Source organism: Glandiceps talaboti, chromosome 16 (genome assembly GCF_964340395.1).
Source record: "Glandiceps talaboti chromosome 16, keGlaTala1.1, whole genome shotgun sequence".
NCBI classification, from domain to species: Eukaryota; Metazoa; Hemichordata; class Enteropneusta; family Spengelidae; genus Glandiceps; species Glandiceps talaboti.
This window is the reverse complement of record NC_135564.1, coordinates 11,860,391-11,878,660: the sequence shown is the minus strand read 5'-3', so window position 1 is coordinate 11,878,660 and position 18,270 is coordinate 11,860,391. Positions and strand designations below refer to the sequence as shown.

The 18,270-nt window shown below is 36.2% G+C and overlaps 3 protein-coding genes across 6 annotated transcripts in view; 1 reads left to right on the top strand and 2 right to left on the bottom strand.

Annotated features, from left to right (window-relative positions):
• Window positions 1-9,601, top strand: part of LOC144447840 (WD repeat-containing protein 7-like) — a 33,239-nt gene extending 23,638 nt beyond the window's left edge. For all 4 annotated transcript variants that reach the window (XM_078137953.1, XM_078137955.1, XM_078137952.1 and 1 more), the window contains 4 exons: window positions 608-878; window positions 1,713-1,895; window positions 6,291-6,395; window positions 7,600-9,601. In XM_078137953.1, the coding sequence (XP_077994079.1) occupies window positions 608-878; window positions 1,713-1,895; window positions 6,291-6,395; window positions 7,600-7,791 (751 nt within the window). In that variant the 3' untranslated portion in view covers window positions 7,792-9,601. The remainder of the gene's footprint in view (window positions 1-607; window positions 879-1,712; window positions 1,896-6,290; window positions 6,396-7,599) is intronic.
• Window positions 9,602-9,950: 349 nt separating this feature from the next.
• LOC144447113 (alpha-N-acetylneuraminate alpha-2,8-sialyltransferase ST8SIA3-like) lies at window positions 9,951-14,829 on the bottom strand. Its single transcript, XM_078137019.1, has 4 exons — window positions 14,669-14,829; window positions 13,175-13,330; window positions 12,049-12,606; window positions 9,951-10,227 (listed from the first exon to the last, which is right to left on the bottom strand). Exons 1-4 carry the CDS (start codon window positions 14,827-14,829, stop codon window positions 9,951-9,953), a joined length of 1,152 nt encoding a protein of 383 aa, XP_077993145.1.
• Window positions 14,830-15,395: 566 nt separating this feature from the next.
• The window catches only part of LOC144447579 (CMP-N-acetylneuraminate-poly-alpha-2,8-sialyltransferase-like), a 6,463-nt gene continuing 3,588 nt past the window's right edge, over window positions 15,396-18,270 (bottom strand). Inside the window, exons 3-4 of the mRNA XM_078137653.1 lie at window positions 16,850-17,425; window positions 15,396-16,026 (exon numbers count right to left, since the gene is read on the bottom strand). Coding sequence (XP_077993779.1) covers window positions 15,753-16,026; window positions 16,850-17,425 — 850 coding nt within the window. The 3' untranslated portion in view covers window positions 15,396-15,752. The remainder of the gene's footprint in view (window positions 16,027-16,849; window positions 17,426-18,270) is intronic.

The following is an 18,270-nucleotide window of genomic DNA, read 5'->3' as shown; positions in this document are numbered from 1 at the left end:
CCCTAGCTCCCCCCCCCCCCCCCCCCCCCCCCCGACATTAGTCTGGGGAAATCTAATCCAAAGTTTTCCACACCAGACCTGTGTCCCACACCAGTGCATTCTGGGGAATGCTTTACTTCCCCCCCTCCCCCCAACATTAATCTGGGGAAATCTAATCCAAAGTTTTCCACACCAGACCTGTGTCCCAGACCAGTGCATTCTGGGGAATTCTTTACTTCCAACATGGCATTCTAAACAATCCAGGTTCCTTTGCAACAGGTTTGCACTGAAGTGACCGATACATCTTAAATGACAGAATTGGCTTCCTGATTACTTGGAAGAAATGTACTGCATGACTTCCAGTGCAAAAAACTTGGGATGACTTGGGGGGGGGGGGGGGGGGGGGTGTCTTGTAGTGGAGTCACCAGCAGTGAGAATGTGGGTAAACGTCAGTCTGTAGTATTGTAAATATTTATATACTATCAAATCACAGTGTCTCGTCTCTTTGTCAGTAAAATGTAAACATTATATGTAACACTCCATGCTAATTCTTTTACCTGTCTATTTGTTATGCTCAATTAAAACTTGCTTCTGTTCTTATACTGAAAATATTTCTTTTTGATTACAGTATAAAGAGTGGTCTACCATTGTCACCTGCAGCTGATTCGTGTAGAACGGCACACCATGCACTGTCTCTAATCGCGACAGCTAGACCTTCAGTTTTTATAACAACTATGGCTAAGGAAGTAGCAAGGCACCAAGCACTAGCTGCCAATGCACAGTATCCAACAGCTCTACTAAATGCTAGTCCACTTGTCAAAGCTAAACCGGAAATATTGAGAATTATAGAGTTACTTGTTGACAAGATGCAAAACGATGTTTCTGATTTGTTGGTTGAGGTAAGTGGTTTCTTTCGTTTGTCTATGTGTGTCTGTGTACATATATTTGTGGTTGTGTGTTTGGGTTGGTAGAACTCAGTCTAGTTTGTCAAAAATATATATATATATACATTATTTAAATGAATAAATTTAAATAAATAAATATATATTAGTTAACCATATGCCCAAGCATGAAAACATATTCAGTATCCAATATTCAAAGTAAGAACCCCCCCCCCCCCCACACACACACACACACACACACACAGACACACACACCATACTAATATACTATTGGTCAAGCAAATCATATTAACATGTACAGTTCTGTGGTAATGCACAGTGGAATTACAAGAATTTCAGATATTAGTATTTTGTATGTCTTACAAGAACAAAACAATAGTGGCATCTCAATAGAAACCTTGCAAATCTGCTATATTAAGAAAGATATTTTCTGGAAAAGAATTGTCGTATTAATAATAAACTTGAATCTGTCATTGATTTATAACAACACTGTTTTGTTAGTAACATTATTTGTATACAATCAAGTCTTGGTTATTGAAGGAGGGCTATTTTCTGATCACTAATGCAACTACAAATAAAGCACACTCTGCTGGATAAAACGTTTGCTACAAACAACTTTACACTTTCTGTCACGTCATTACTGCACATGCACACACATATACACACCTAGGAGCACACCTAGGCCAATGTGTTTAAACACCTCCATAGAGCATGGTATGCATCCTGGCATTTAAGAAATGTACATTATTCTTATAGCGATCTGTTGCAATGTAGATAAATGTACCCATCACCTGTCTAAAGTTTTAGGACTACTTTTCCGTGTCTATATAGGTAATGGATATAGTTGTACATTGTCTGGATCCTGTACAACTCAAAGCCAGAGGTTTATCTGAAGTATTCCCTGCGATAACACGATTCAACATGGTTAGTTACTGTCCCAACAGTAGACGGGTTGCAGTTGGTGCTCGTAATGGTGCCTTAGCTCTGTATGATCAACGTACTGCCAAGTGTCAGGTAAGAACCAGCTTAGTGCATTTGTTGTATGCGATTTCATCAATGTGTCATAGGTACCATTCCATGAACAAGATTGTATTTAGAATGTGTCGTAATATATATAATGGAACAAAATAATGATGATATATGCGTTACAATATAAACTTTTTTTTTTAAAAAGTGTACAAAAATGTAGATATGGTATTTGGTCCAAAAGTGTGGTTTGTAACATGCAAAAATACAGCCACTAATACTATATCATATTCTGGCTATTGTAAAAACAAAAGATTATATAGATTGGCCACTAGGGATGCTATTTGGTAGTAGATTTTGTAAGCCAGATTTGTTTAGTATATTGTACTGTACTGTACTGTGAAAAATATCCTTTTCCAATGTTTCATGGCAAATGTTCATAGCATTCTTGGTTAATTCAAATAGTTCTGCTTGGTCCATTGCTTCTTATACCAATACATATGTTTGCCATTATATTATATACAAATTTTAGTTGTAATTAGGGAGCCCTCCTGTGATAGCCCTTCAAAAATGGCATGAAAGTGGGTAACTAGAATATGACCTTATTAAAAATTGCAATGTCATTATGACCATAATACATATAAATTGAAATATGTACCTATTATAGTTATCGTATACAGGAAATAATTGTCCCTTGCTCAATATTTTATGTCATGTGTGTGTGTCCTATGGTAATATCTGTCCTCCTGAAACCTCCCCTCACTGTCAGGCCTCTTTCTGTGTTTTCTTGGCGCCATCATTAATAATGTTGCTACTTTGTGTGAAAGTTGCCTTGTAAATGAAAAAAAAATGAGCTAAATAGTCAAATTAGCCAATCTGCATTTTCTATGATTGATATAACAGTGTTCTCCATTGAATATTTTGCACAAAAGAGCTCAAACACCAGCGTGTACTAAGTTATCAGGTATATAGAGACTAAGGAATGGAGAATCTGAGATCCATTGGATGATTTGATACAAATTTTGGGTGAAATAAAGTGATTTGGAAGAGGATTTTCATAGAGTTTAAAAAAATACAAGTTTTGGTTTGCACTCTTGTTGCATTATTCATGGAGAATACAGCATATCATTTTACTAGAATGTCACTCTCACCCCATCCAATCCTCAAAAAATAAGGGCTATTTTGTTCAGTGTCATTTTTGACGTCTACTTATATCACTTTTATTAATCAAAGTCATATAATTGTGCTATTTTCTGTTTTTGTGTTTGTGTGTTGCAATCCGAGAACACTGCAGAGAGATCATTGTGTATGACCTTTGACATGCTCATTATGTAAACAGTGCATGTGACAAAGCTGGCATAATTTAGTCAAAGTGAGAGATGATTGTGTTAGGACAGGCCTCAGAAAATCAAAGCTTGCCAAAACTTCAGCATCATTATCATGCATTTCTTATCATACAACACCATGCTACTGACATTGGAAAATCATATTTACCTAAACGAAAGTTTCGCCTGATATGGACCTCATGAACTTCGACCTTCTCACCAACATACAGCTGTTCTCAAAGCTAAATACAGTCTTAAAATCGTAGTATGCACTATCAACTATAGATACTAACAAAATGAAAGTGTTACGCTAACATGCATAATTATGAGGTGATGCCGTGTTTTTAATAAGCTTTGGTATTGTGACGTCATCATCCCTAATCACTAAACTCTGTATAATATACCGTACAGAGAACTTCAGCCCAAGTCTTGTCCAGCAGACATCACTGGCCCTCAACTCTTACCACTGGAATAGGGCTGGGCTTTTACTTTACAAGACATGTAAGTGATAAGATTGTCCTAAAACACCCCTACTGTCAGATCCATTCCAATCATAGAATAACCTTAATATTACAGACCAATCAGATTCCATCCCATCGTAGTATGACATCAGTAGCACTGACAATCAGATTCCATTCCCATGACCCCAAATGGCATAGACCATTCAGATTCCATCCCATCATACATGTAGTATGACATCAGTAATACTGACCAATCAGATTCATCCCTAGTATCAGGTGGTCAATCATTGCATGATCCTAATGGTATAAAGTTAACCAATTAAATTGTAGCATTGTAATCGTGACCTCAAGAGCATTAACCAACCAGACAACATATTCCCATGACCCCCCATGGCATAGACCAATCAGATTCCATCCCATCAGTATGACATCAGTAATACTGCCCAATCGGATTGCATGTCATCATAGTACATATTAGCAGACCCATGCATATCAGTCAAAATTAATACCCATCCCCCCAAGTTGATATCGGTGTAAAGTATGGCAGTGAAGCCAGCATGCTATGCCAACCCTGTCAGACAATTATGATGTCCTTACATGTATAAAACATCATTATCACTGTCTTTGTAGTCTGGAAGGTTGTGGAAAATAGTCTCACAAAGAACTCACTATTTGGGATGTACAGGGATAAATCTAAATAAAGGTGTCTAAAAGGAAAAATACTCGACCTATAGTCACTATGCTAGAAAGTTAAACAAAATGATAACAGTGTCCACTTGAGTTAGATTGGGCCTCACTGTAATGAATTACAAAGCCATGTATCTTTTGATATTTGGAATGGAAATGACATGTCATTCCTGTCGTGGTTGGGTTTGGTTGTTTCAGAAAAAGGCTGTTGACCTTTTAAGAAAGACAAAGAGATGTCTGCGCAATTGGGTAAGGTCAATGAACTTTTTGCAGCCTAATGTGGGTCAACTATCCATAAACATGTTCAGTTATGCATGATCTGCAAGTTTTTTCGATTGCATCATTTTGAAATCTAACTTATTTTGAAAGAACTACTGAACTTGAACAAAAACGTTTCCACAGCCATCTAGATGTCAGCAAGGTACACATTTCATATAACAACTCAGGTCTGTCAGCATTGGTCAATACATGTAGTTGTAGATACCCAGAGATCATGCATACTTCCAGAGTAAGGTGTCAACATATTTAAAGGGTGAATGTTTTGCATCTGCCATTGGTTGTGCTGTTGTTTTGTGGTGTGGTGTTTTTGTATGTTTTGTTTTGTGGATATGATGTATTGTTTATGTCATTTTACATTTGTGAGGGTTTGCATAAAGGTTTGTATGAACAAGAATGAAAATGTAGTATAATGCATGACTTACAGTAATCTAGCCTATCGTCAAGTCTTGTGAGGATGTTGACTATTGCCTACCCTTACACCTATAGCATTTCCATATACGGTACTAGTAGTAATGATTGTGTATTCACACCTAAAATGTCACACCAATATTCATGATATGGTAATCATGTTTCCATGGTAGTGCTCCATTCTCCTTGTTAGTTCTAATCACAGAATAATGCTATTCTCGCTACCTGCAATACAATTCTACACATCACTGTGGAGTCAAATGGAACGAAGTCGCGCGACAACGCGTTCTAATGTCGACAACTACACTTCCGGTCGGCTATGCTAATACACAGGAATGTTTCTTTCCGATTTTCAGTTGTAGACATCTCTTGTAATTTTGCCCTGGAAAGATACTGTACATATTTAAATTTCCCACCTCCATAATTATATGAGCTTAAAACTTGCGTTTATCTTATTTGTTACAATTAAACTGTTTGGAAGAAACATTCACGTGTATTGACATAGGCGACCGGAAGTGTAGGTGTCGACAAATGCAAGCGCGGTCGCGAGACTGCGTTCCATTTGACTCCTTAGTGATGCATAGAATTGTATTGCAGGTAGCGAGAATTGACATATCTGCGAGCAGGTAAATTAAAAACCCAATATGAATTTGTGCTGGCTTTCTGGCCAAAGCTTCATAAATGTAAAAAAAAAAAAAAACCAAAAAAAAACCCAACATTTTAGTGAAATGCCAGGTGTGAGGGGAGATGATGGTCAAAGTCTTGATAGGCTAGACTTAATCAAGTTAATGCAGAAAATAAATTTAGGATAGTTGTAATATATGTAATGTATGATGTCTGGATTCAGTTCCTTTGTTCTTAATTTTCTTTTTTTCTTTCGTAGTATATCCATAAAATACTTTTAACACCAGATCATGTAGATTGTGATGAAAGTTTTAAGTTGGCTTGATGAAACCACGATCAGGAAATGCATGCAATTGAAATGGTGGTATTGGCATTGGGACATTCATAGAAACATAGATATACCATAAATGATTGATATTAAAAAAAGATATCTTATGATTTCATTATTTTCATCACCATGGTGAAACTTGATGACAAATTTATCATACAAATGTGTTAGCTAAAGAAACAATGTGATGATCAAGAGAAGGTCACTTGGAGATTGCAGTTTGAGACTTTGCATTCACTTCGGTATAAGTTAGTGTATAAAACATACCACTCACTATTATTGATTACAGAGAATCAACAAGACTTTGAAATATTTGTATTTTTGTCAACAGATGATCTCTGGTCACCAGAATGCTGTTACAGCTCTCTGCTTTTCACAAGATGGGAAGTACCTAGCTTCATACTCATATGGAGATAAAAAATTATGTTTCTGGCAGGTGAGTTGTTAGTATCCTAAATAACCCACTTGTATAACTTCATGTCTGTATAACTTCTCATGTTGACTCAAAAAAGTCGGGGACAATTACTGAGTTGTATGTCCCAGCTAGAGATCTTCGATCATTGAATACATTACGCTTAGTACCACCAAGAGGCAAATTCAATAGAATGTATGGCCAAAGAGCTTTTTCTGTCTGCGCTCCTGCTTTGTGGAACCTTTTGCCCCTAGAAATTCGCACCGCCGAAACGGTTGATTGTTTCAAACGCCATTTGAAGACGCATCTTTTTGTGCAATATTTCTGTTAAACTCATATTTTACAGGTACATTCATGATATTTTCCCAAGGCTTCTAATATTCGACCTCATTCGTAATTGGACATGAATTTCTGTTTTAATTTTTTTTTTGCTCTTAGACTATTTTTGATATGTTCTTACCTCGATCTCTTTTTTATCAGTATTGACTGCATTTTAATTCCCTTTGTTTCATGAACATTAATTATGTTGTTTTTTTGTGTTTTTTTTTTACTTTGTTGTGTACAATGCACTGAGACGTATGTGTAGTGCGTTCTTTAAGAATTAAATAATAATAATAATACTGACACAGAGCCTGCAGGTGCTATGTGTGCCAGACCTAGGTGACTCCAGGATAGCCTGTGAACTGACTGGAAAAGTCTTAACTGCTCCTGTTCCACAGCAACATGAAATGGAGAGTGCAACATAGCCCTGTCATGTAGTCCCAAACCTGAATGGAACTCTCTAGAATTGTGTGTGATTGTATGGATATATCTAGTACATAAAAAGAAAATCACTTGAACAATTCCCAGCACAAAAATAAATATCACAAAAGCCCCCCAAAAAAACATGCTGATAACGTCACATGTAACATTTTCCTAACAGTTGTGTATTCAAACTTAAAATTAGACAGCGATATTCATGATATAGTAATCCTATTTACATGGTAGTGCTACAATTTCCTCGTTGGTTCTAATCACATAGTGGCGCTATTGATGTCATCTCCCAGCAGGCAAATTTAAAACCAAATAAGAATTTGTGCAGGCGTTCTCACTGAAACTTAAAAAAAACAAAACTGTTACTGAAGTGCTAGGCATGAAGGGAGACGATGGTCAAAATCCCCACATGGCTTGACTCAAGGCTACTGTTACAGTATTTATTGAATTTTGTGTTTTTGTTTCGTTACTACAGACTGGTTCTACACTATTTGGATCTATTGGCCTTGGATCGGGTACCAAATGCATCAAGTGTTATAATACATCTCAACTTCCAAGTGCTGGTACTCAACCAAGCTTACTTAAACTGATACGTTTAGTTTGGATTAATAGTAAAACTGTTATTTTACTCCTCACCAATGGTAGTGAATATAGATTCACTGTGTAATGGACATATCTCTACCTATGGTAATTAACGCCAAGACATTCTGGTCAGAAAAACAGTGCAATAACTTTGTTTTACTCGACACTTCAGAGCACATTTATGTATGGATATATGATTGTATTTATATCGTTTTACTAGACTAGTCTATCTGCTAGACAGCAGGCTTTATTTTGATATCAGACAATCGAAGGTTGCATTGCACACAAAGGTGCACATCGAGGGCATTTACATCTCAGTAACTCAGTAAATTCAATGCAACGATGTGATTGGTTGCAATTGCAGAACAGACATTGTATAGGCTGCATTCAGTCAATGTGCTGGGAGCGTCCATAATGGCATATCTTTCAGTTTGTCTGATATATGTATTGTTCTATAGTGTGAATCTGATTTCATTTTAAATTAAGAATTCACATGATGTATGCTTTGAATTAGCATATTAGTCCATTATTCTGAACAGCGCCCTCTATTTCTAGTTTGTCATGATGTACATGACCAAAGAAAACTAAGTGTCAATCATTACCACAGCTAGCTAGAAATCAACTGATGCATTACTCCTGAAGATGTCATATATGCAGAAATTCTAAGATAAAATTTCTATAAATGTAGAAGTATGTGAATACTTGTTGATTTGTATATTGATTGACCTAGATTCCTCTGACTTTGAGGATATGGAGCTTTATTACTTGAGGACACTACTGTCCCAAGGGCTTATTGCAAATAGATTTTAATTTAGGACTATGTATATAGTGTATGACCTAATGATTTTGTTAAGTAAGTTAAAGATGAGAACAGCTGTAAGTATGATGTAATCAGAGCATTCTTTGTGTGTTTCTGTGGAATTTCACTGTTGTAGAGCATATCTGTACAAGTACAAATGTAGTAAGGTTATTGATGTCACCACATTCACAGTCACACTCTTCAGTGGGAAGTGCTAGTATAGTGAAGAAATTCTGTACATCAATTTGCCATACCAGTAGGTTACAAAATAGCAAGCAAGAAACTAATTTATTTCATTTTGTTGTCAGATAGTGTATGTTGTTATCAACATATTTTGTCATTGTTCCAGAGGAGAATACATCTGTGCTTGATTTGAACTAGTATTTCAAAATATTGCAACAGCTCACTGAGGTGAGGAACATGATTCAAACCATGTTGAACTCATTTACTGCTGATACTAGGATATGCAGCAATGCTTGTGTTATCTTGTAACCTGTTCAATTCTCAGTGCCTGAAATAGAATATTAATGCTTTGGTGCGTCATAAAAACAACGAACATTCAATTTCTTGGTCAACACCATAACTCCACACGCTCCCACAGCATACAAGTGCGCATGAAATTGAGAATAAGTCAACCTCTTGTTCTATTTTGACCCTCTAGCATGAGGTAAAATGCAACTGCAGGTACCAAGAATGATAAAACTTGTGTAAACAACCTGATATAAAGTAAACTGTAAAATCCAGGTAATAGTGAAGTGATGGTAACATCAAAAAGCTAGATATGTTAAATGTTCTTGTATGAGAAAAAAGAAGAGATACTGTGTTAAGTTGATAGTTATTTCTAAAATTACTTCTAAAATGACATTGAGTAGTGAACAAGTAACAACACACATAGAACTTGTAGATTCAAATACATAAAACAAGTCATTTATGAAGTGATCAAATTAAAAATTATATAATATTATTATTAAGTTGTAAATTTGTGCCGTATAAGTTACATTTCTGTATGATTTTGTACTTCTTTGTATAACAGTGCAATATTGTATTTTAATGTTTGTGAATATTAAGAAGTTGGTCAATAAAGACGCATTGTAAGAAGATAACCAGCATGTTGTGAGAATGAATGTTCATGGACTTGGGGGTTTATAGTTACAATTGAAAATTTCTACTCAGTCAAAATATCTTTTCATAAAATCCCACATTTTCGCAGATGTCTCGCCAGTATCGTCTTCATGGATTTATTACATAATGCTGGCATCGAGATCCCAACTGTTTCACTCAAGCTCATGAGGGGGTTGGGGGGTGGGTAGATTAGACTGCAGTTATTGTATATATATGTACCACCCTTACCAAAAAACCCCATAACATTGAACAGGTTACAGTAGAACAGGGAGATGGGTATAAAAGTTACATTATAACATTGGGTTTCAACAATAATTCATTTTCTATCTGCACTTCCCAGTTTTTAATTTCAAGAGTCCTCTGCTGTGTAGAATTCTTAGGATGGCATACTCTTCTGGCATTTTATGGACTATTTTTGTCCAGTGTGTCATTGAGGTTGGATCATAGTAGTGCCAGGGTATTGTTTTATTGGAGGCATCATACTGGAAGGGATAAAATCCATACAGTCTGATTTCATCACAGATAGGCACAGCAAATGTGTACATAAATAAACCAGTTGTTATTCGCTGCTCTGTAAAGTTGTATAATACTTTCCAAAACCTGTCAGAAAAAGAGGAAGAACAAATATGAAACACAAAATGTTATAGCCTATTTTTAGACCAGGTCATAATGCGTGTATAGTGTCTGCTACATCAGTTAAGTATGACTAGTTCAGAGATTATTGATTCAAGTTTACTGATGAGTCTATGATCATGCATTTTGCAAAAACAACTGTTGTGCAGATGATCAACTGAGAAGGGTGAGGTCATTTTAATATTAAAAAAAGGTAATGGTCAGTCATGATTGTAGGTGATGTCAGCTCATTACAGATAAGTTGAAGTGAATGAGTAAAGGTGAGCCATGATTGTAGGTGATGTCAGCTCATTACAGATAAGTTGAAGTGAATGAGTAAAGGTGAGCTATGATTGTAGGTGATGTCGGCTCATTACAGATAAGTTGAAGTGAATGAGTAAAGGTGAGCTATGATTGTAGGTGATGTCGGCTCATTACAGATAAGTTGAAGTGAATGAGTAAAGGTGAGCCATGATTGTAGGTGATGTCGGCTCATTACAGATAAGTTGAAGTGAATGAGTAAAGGTGAGCTATGATTGTAGGTGATGTCGGCTCATTACAGATAAGTTGAAGTGAATGAGTAAAGGTGAGCCATGATTGTAGGTGATGTCGGCTCATTACAGATAAGTTGAAGTGAATGAGTAAAGGTGAGCCATGATTGTAGGTGATGTCGGCTCATTACAGATACATTGAAGTGATTGAGTAAAGGTGAGCCATGATTGTAGGTGATGTCGGCTCATTACAGATAAGTTGAAGTGAATGAGTAAAGGTGAGCTATGATTGTAGGTGATGTCAGCTCATTACAGATAAGTTGAAGTGAATGAGTAAAGGTGAGCCATGATTGTAGGTGATGTCGGCTCATTACAGATAAGTTGAAGTGAATGAGTAAAGGTGAGCTATGATTGTAGGTGATGTCAGCTCATTACTGATAAGTTGAAGTGAATGGGTAAAGGTGAGCTATGATTGTAGGTGATGTCGGCTCATTACAGATAAGTTGAAGTGAATGAGTAAAGGTGAGCCATGATTGTAGGTGATGTCGGCTCATTACAGATAAGTTGAAGTGAATGAGTAAAGGTGAGCCATGATTGTAGGTGATGTCAGCTCATTACTGATAAGTTGAAGTGAATGGGTAAAGGTGAGCCATGATTGTAGGTGATGTAGGCTCATTACAGATAAGTTGAAGTGAATGGGTAAAGGTGAGCCATGATTGTAGGTGATGTCGACTCATTACAGATAAGTTGAAGTGAATGAAACCAACATACTTCATCTTGTTTAACATCCAAGTTTTTATAAACATATATTAAATTTATAAAGTATACTTTCCCTTTAACTTAAGAGAATTTTCAACATGTGTCAATATTGCTAATAAACAATGGAATAATTTAGGCAGGAATCAAATTGACATGTCCTAATCATATTGATATCATTAGACAGTACATATATGAGTCCCAATGCTCCACAGCACCATTCCCCCCCCCCCCCCCTATTTTTCATTAATCATACTGGGGGTATAATAATATTATTTTCCAATATTTTTTGTCATTTAGTCAGAAAATATTCGTGATCTATGAAATTGTCACTACTTGTCTAGTGACTAGCAGTGACAAGGCCCCTTAGGCAACTCGTATTTTCCTTGGCTGAATAAAGAAAAATATTGGAAAATAATATCTAATTATACCATCAACTTTGCCGACAACACTAGAAGACAATTTGTAATGCCACTGAAGGCAAACATCGATATTCATCATTTTATGTACAAAATAATCTGAAAAGTAAAACTGCTAATAAACTCAGCTTAAAGTTACTTACCCTTTGATGTACTTGATGGCTCCCTCACCAAGCAATGCCAATTTGACATTCACTTTGTCTTGGTATTCTAATAGAAAGTCTGCAAGTACTCTCAATGGTATGGATGAGCCAAAGTGGGTGAAAGTTGGAGACCACAGAGTAGCATTACCAAGTTCTTTCAAAGCTCTCAAAAAGTTACTTCTGTCCTGCACTGACTGGAGGAGATTGAAGCGATCTTTCACTATACCCGGGTTTATTGTCATGAAGTCAGTTTTGAAGCCAACATCATCTTGAAAGCCACTTCTAGTTGCCATATTGCATCGGAAGACAAAGTCAGCAGAATCTATCTCTTGGCCACAACTGCTACCTAGTAGGATACCACTACTTCCAACCACAGCACAAGTGGAGTAGTGGAGGTTTACGAATGGGGATTCTTTAGGGAGTAACCCATACAATATTGAATTCACAGCAAATACTGTCCTGGGTGATGAATCAAACTTGACCAACTGCCATGGTTTCATGTTTGCTTGAGTCACGCTCACACGTTTGACAACGTTGAAGTATCTTCTCAGAAGTAGTCTAAAAGGAGTTAGAAAGGATAAAGAAAATAACTTATGGTTCTGATGATGTGTCTCTCAAAGCATTTCTGTCTACAGCACAACAGCATATCATTTGCCAGTTATAAATTTAACACAGGAACATACACAGTTCCAGAAGATTCTATGAAATTCTATGAAACAAAGTGAAGTTTATCCCAAAGCAACAAACCTTTGCTCCTTTAATTACCAATTCAAGTTTATTTTTACTTCTTGCCTGACAATTTGGTGTCTAGTTGTCTGGTGAATCATACAATTTCAGTATTTAGGTCCAGCCCATCTCTAGTCTGTACTGCCAAATTGTGCATTGTTAAAAGTATGTTTAACTTATGCATATATATACAGAAGTCATCTATTTGATCAATAAGGTGTGACTATAATCACCACATATTGAAAAATCACAACACCTTCTAAATGATTTTACACATATGATGTACTGAATGATTAAAATTGCATGTCTGATGTACATACGGTAAATCTTGCAAATTAATGATTATAATAAATCAATAATATAGCCACACTACATGTAAACATCTAATCCAATAATATACCTGAGTTCGCTTAAACCTGTCATGTTGAGTTCCCATGGACTAGACTCTACCATTTCTCCAAAGTTTAGGAGTTTCATGTCATATGTTGAATTTGCACTGCTGACATTTTCTGTATCAAGAAATGGTGCATCTGTTCCCAAAGTTGGTTTTGAATTCCTGTCAATAAAAAAAGAAAGCAAAGAAGTAACTTACTAAATTATTATAAGTACTAGAAATGTAACCAATTATACACAACATAAGTTGATAAGCTGAGATCCGGTGTTGACAACAAATTGTCCTGTTCTCTCTATGGTAGATATCAGTGTTTATTTTGATCATGCCACAAAATCATCATTTCATACAGTTAAGGGTCATTGCTCATTCTCGATCTCTTCTTAGGTAAAAGGTTGTGATATTTTATTTCCATGAAATACATATAAGTTATAACCCTATGCACAGTCCAAATGACTGTTCTATGCCTTACAAATTATGCCTCTATAAATAAATGCCATTTCAGTAGGAAGTTTTGAGAATATCCTCTCTCCAAGAAAAATTAAACATACAGGTGGTTACTATAAGTATAACTTAGTAAGCATAATACATGTAATACAAAACTTCAGAAGGTAATAACAACGAGAAGGAGTACACAAAATATTTACTCATGGCAGTGTTATTAAACAGTGACTCATTCCATGGCAAAAGACAATGGACAGAGCAGAACAATCATTTTCGGCTGTTGTCCCATACTATACCACCATTTTCCGTTCCTGACAACAGATGCTGCTTCATTCACTGAAATTAATTACACCTCTATTCTTGTCTCGTTGAAAATAACTTGAGACCCATTGCACTTGGTGTTTTTGCAAATGCTTGGGAAAAGTGGGAACTCAGTACCCGACCCTTTAACCTGGAGAGGGCAATATGGTTTAACTTGTACAAGATTTTCATACATGGCTTAAAAAATTACATGATGAGATACCAGAAAAAAAAATTATTTACTGTCATGAGGATCGAAATTGGGTAGATTCTACCCAGTAACTGCCCTTGACAACAACAGAATGGTACAAAACAGTGCATGTCCAATTCTACATATTACAAGCAAGTATGGGCTCGTTACACAGGAGGCAAGAAAAGTCACAGGCACTTGAAGTTGAACCAATATCTATAAAAAATATGAATAACAATACATGTATATGTACATCCCAGCTATAATGTACACCAGGCTCTATTGTGTCAGTGTCTATCTTGAATGTAACATAAGAGCATTATTTATACTTGTATCTTGAGTCTCTATATACTATCCTATCTACTGAGCTATATACCAGGATATAGTAGATAGGATAGTATACATACTGTTTTATTCATATGTCACATATGTCACGGCAACCGTGACACATATTTTCATAGATATCGGTTCAAGTGCCTGTGAGAAAAGTACTGCCCATTTGACATTTTCTACAATTACAAGTTGTAACACATAGTATTACGTGAAATATTTAGTCATTTTCTACTTACCCCTTCATAGCTTGCTTTCTAACAAGTTGCAAAATTTCAATAACGTTTTCGTAAACTCCCTCTTCTCGAAGTTCATCTGCCTCTCTCAGTTGGTGTTTGGACGAGCGTATGTTATTATCAAAAGATTGCGACGGTGAAATAGTCCATAGGACACGACTCATGGCCACTAAAAATATGGCACAAAAGGCACATACAACGCCAAGAAAATACAGTTTGATTAGTTTGTCGGTTTTTGTCATGGCTATCGGTCTATCTGCACACATAAAATTTGAGTTTATCCGTGAAAATAATACCGAAAGAAAATCTTGTCAATAGCAGACGATAAGATTTTAAAATCCTGTCTGCACTGAACACGAACAGATGAATGCGCGCGCCGATTTAAAGGACCCCCTAACTTTGCGTCTTTAATAACTCATATGTCTCAGTAGTTCCGTCTCAGTATGATACATACATACATACATACATACATACATACATACATACATACATACATACATACATACATACATACGCATACATACATACATACATACATACATACATACATACATACATACATACATACATACATACATACATACATACATACATATATACATACCCACACACATGCACACACCAGGTTTCAGCATACTATAAAACCATACATTCCATTTAAAGTACTTTTCACAATTTTCTTATTTTTCATAAAATTTACAAATCTCAGAACATTATTATATCCTATTTTATATCCTTTTATATCATCATTTTACGTCATCAAAGTAGAAATATATTTTTTAACATGAAGACATGTAAGAAAGGGGAAAGGTTTTGAGTTTGAACACCTATAAATACCATAATCATGATTCTATGTAACCTTTTCGATGTCACTATATATCAAGAAACTTGGAGAGCTTTTGCTGATATATACACATACAGTCCATTTCATATTCGTGTTCACTGGCTCTGTTTGATACAACCACGCAGAAACAATTTTAAAAAAGAAAGAAAGATGTACATAGTTAACAAAATGTTAGCTTAGCCAACGTACTGTAGACACAGCTCACGTAAACAAATATATTTTGTAGTCTAGCCCTAGGTGACGTCACCTACATTGGCCAATCCGCAGTCTCGAGACACCGTTCTCGTGCATTCTTTTTAAATATGCAAATTCGACTGGAAAATTATGCATATTTCCCGGTTTGAATGTCATGTTTTTAGGTTGGTCGTAATGATATGGAATTTTATTGCCTTGTAAGTCCGTCGCATATGGATAAAATCCGTATAGTTCGACGTGCTGGCAGAGTTCAAGTGCAAGGGTGTACAGAACAAGACCCGTGCTGAGTCGCATTCCTTGTATTCCACGTGACTGCCAATATCTAGAGAGAGAGAGAAAAGAAGACTTATTAGTCAAATTTTGAATTGTGTATTCTTCAAGTTAGATCTCAAAGGGGCATGCGCATAAGCTGAGTTTAGTTGTTTGGGGTTCTTTTTATGGTGTAGTGTTCTACTTACTGAAACAAATTGTTCAGCTCATCAAGCACGCTGGCATAATGAATGAACGATACAATGACGTCATTTATAGTATACATCTATGTATTCTAATAAAGCGTCGACGAAATTACTACTTTGTCATCAACTTAGCTAACAAGGGTGAGAAGACGATTTTTCGTTTTATCTACGACGTGCCTCGACATTAACGTTTTACTAGAATAGTTTAATCGATGTGTTTTGTTACTTGTATTATAGAAGGACGTACATTGACTTACATTATTTTGAATAAAACAGAGCAACGTTATTTCTATCAGACTAGTTGGTCTTGAAATGAAGAGGAAAACCAACAATACAAATTCCCCGGTAAAATGGCTAAGTAAATGAGATATGTCTGCTGGATAACAACTCAGATATTACACCCAACTCAGAGTATCTAGAAAATAGTCATGGATATCACCCTATCATGTAAAGTAAACCACTTTTACAGTTATTTATCCAACTCTCTATCCTGTATGTAGTTTTTCAAATAGTTTTTAAGATACGTCGTGTCGCTCAGTCCTCTTTGGCGTTGGTCGAAAAGGGGGTGGCCAATGTCTGAGGCGGGACGCCCAGCCACATTGTACCATACAGACTAGTAGTACATCTGAATCATACAAACACTGATCACGTGACACATGTTTGATTTACTGTGTTAGATTATTAACTCACCCATCGTATACTCTATCGATACTGTGCGGTAAAAGAAGCTGGATGTGTGTAAGGTTCTCTCTTTGTTGATTCATGAAATGTACCAATGGATATATGGATTGTTTCAGATCCACCCTGTGATCAAATGCTGGTATCCATAGCAACACTTGTTGTTGATTTCGTCGTAAATTTTGAAGGTCGTTGTAAAACTTTATCTTGTCGGTTTCATTTTTCAGTAAATTATATTTCAGTTGTAATATACTTGGGTTGAAACTAAGTAGATTTAATTTCGATCCAACATCTCTTTCATATCCGTTTATAGAAGCAAAGTTGCAACGAATTACGAAGTCTGCCGAATCGATCTCACTTCCACAGGAACTGTTTGCTAATATCCCACTGTTTCCAACGAGTGCACACTTCCTGGCATATCTGTTCCGAAGTGGTGAGACGACTGGGAGTAGACTATACATGTCTTGGGTTACCGTTAAACTGGTATTGCCAGGTATAAAATTGAAGTTGACTTCATCAGCTATCGTCACTTCGGATTTAGTGATACTCAGAGACCGTCTGGCGTCCATAAATCGTCCAAGGTGTCGTCTGTTAAAACAAAATATCAAAATTACAAGAGATTTAGTAAATTTATGGATTTTGCAGAGGAAATGCATTTAGAACTTCCCATTAAGGCGAAACAAAACAATTGTGTGTTTCCGCTAACATGGCCTCTAAAATAGGGTAGGTAGGTCGCGATTTAGTTGCTTTTCCAGTATTAATGAAAACTATTGCTTCGACCCCAAAACAAACAGTGTCAGTCAGAATACCCCCTCTATGGCAGTTTGAAGAAATATGTACAGACATCGCTGGAGAAAGAAAGCAGACAAATTTATCTTTTTGTTTTAAATGTTAAAACAAATGTTTAGGGTTGTAGGCTTAAACTAGGGTCGGCTGAACTATCGGAAACATACATTTGTTTTATTCTGCCTAATAGAGAACTCCGGAATATGCAAAACCCATATACTTTTATTTAACACAAACATGTTTCGTTGGTGAGACTCGTCCTACCAGTGTTCAGCCTATTACATGTAATGGATATATTGACTGTTTCAGGTTCACTTAGTTAAAAGATCAGTCGTTGTTTCCGCTATGTAATATATATACTCAACATAGGGTAGTGCACGTGAAAGGTTAAATAAGCGTACCAAAACTGGACCTTTCAGACTAAGGTTTACCCTGAGGTTGAAACCGGACAATTATCTACATCTTGGTTTCTTTGTGAAATCAAAAATATCAATACCATGAAGTTTTTAGGGTCGTCTCACAAACACTGAACATTTCAAGTTCTACCGCAATTAGAGGATGATGATGATGATGATGATGATGATGATGATGATGGTGGTGGTGATGATGATGATGATGATGATGATGATGATGATGATGAAGGTGGT

Coding starts and splice junctions, on each gene's coding strand:
- LOC144447113 (XM_078137019.1), bottom strand. CDS start 14,829: ATGAGTCGTGTCCTATGGACTATTTCACCGTCGCAATCTTTTGATAAT. Junction 13,331..14,668: donor AGAAAGCAAGCTATGAAGGG/GTAAGTAGAAAA, acceptor TTTTATTGACAG/GAATTCAAAACCAACTTTGG. Junction 12,607..13,174: donor ACAGGTTTAAGCGAACTCAG/GTATATTATTGG, acceptor AACTCCTTTTAG/ACTACTTCTGAGAAGATACT.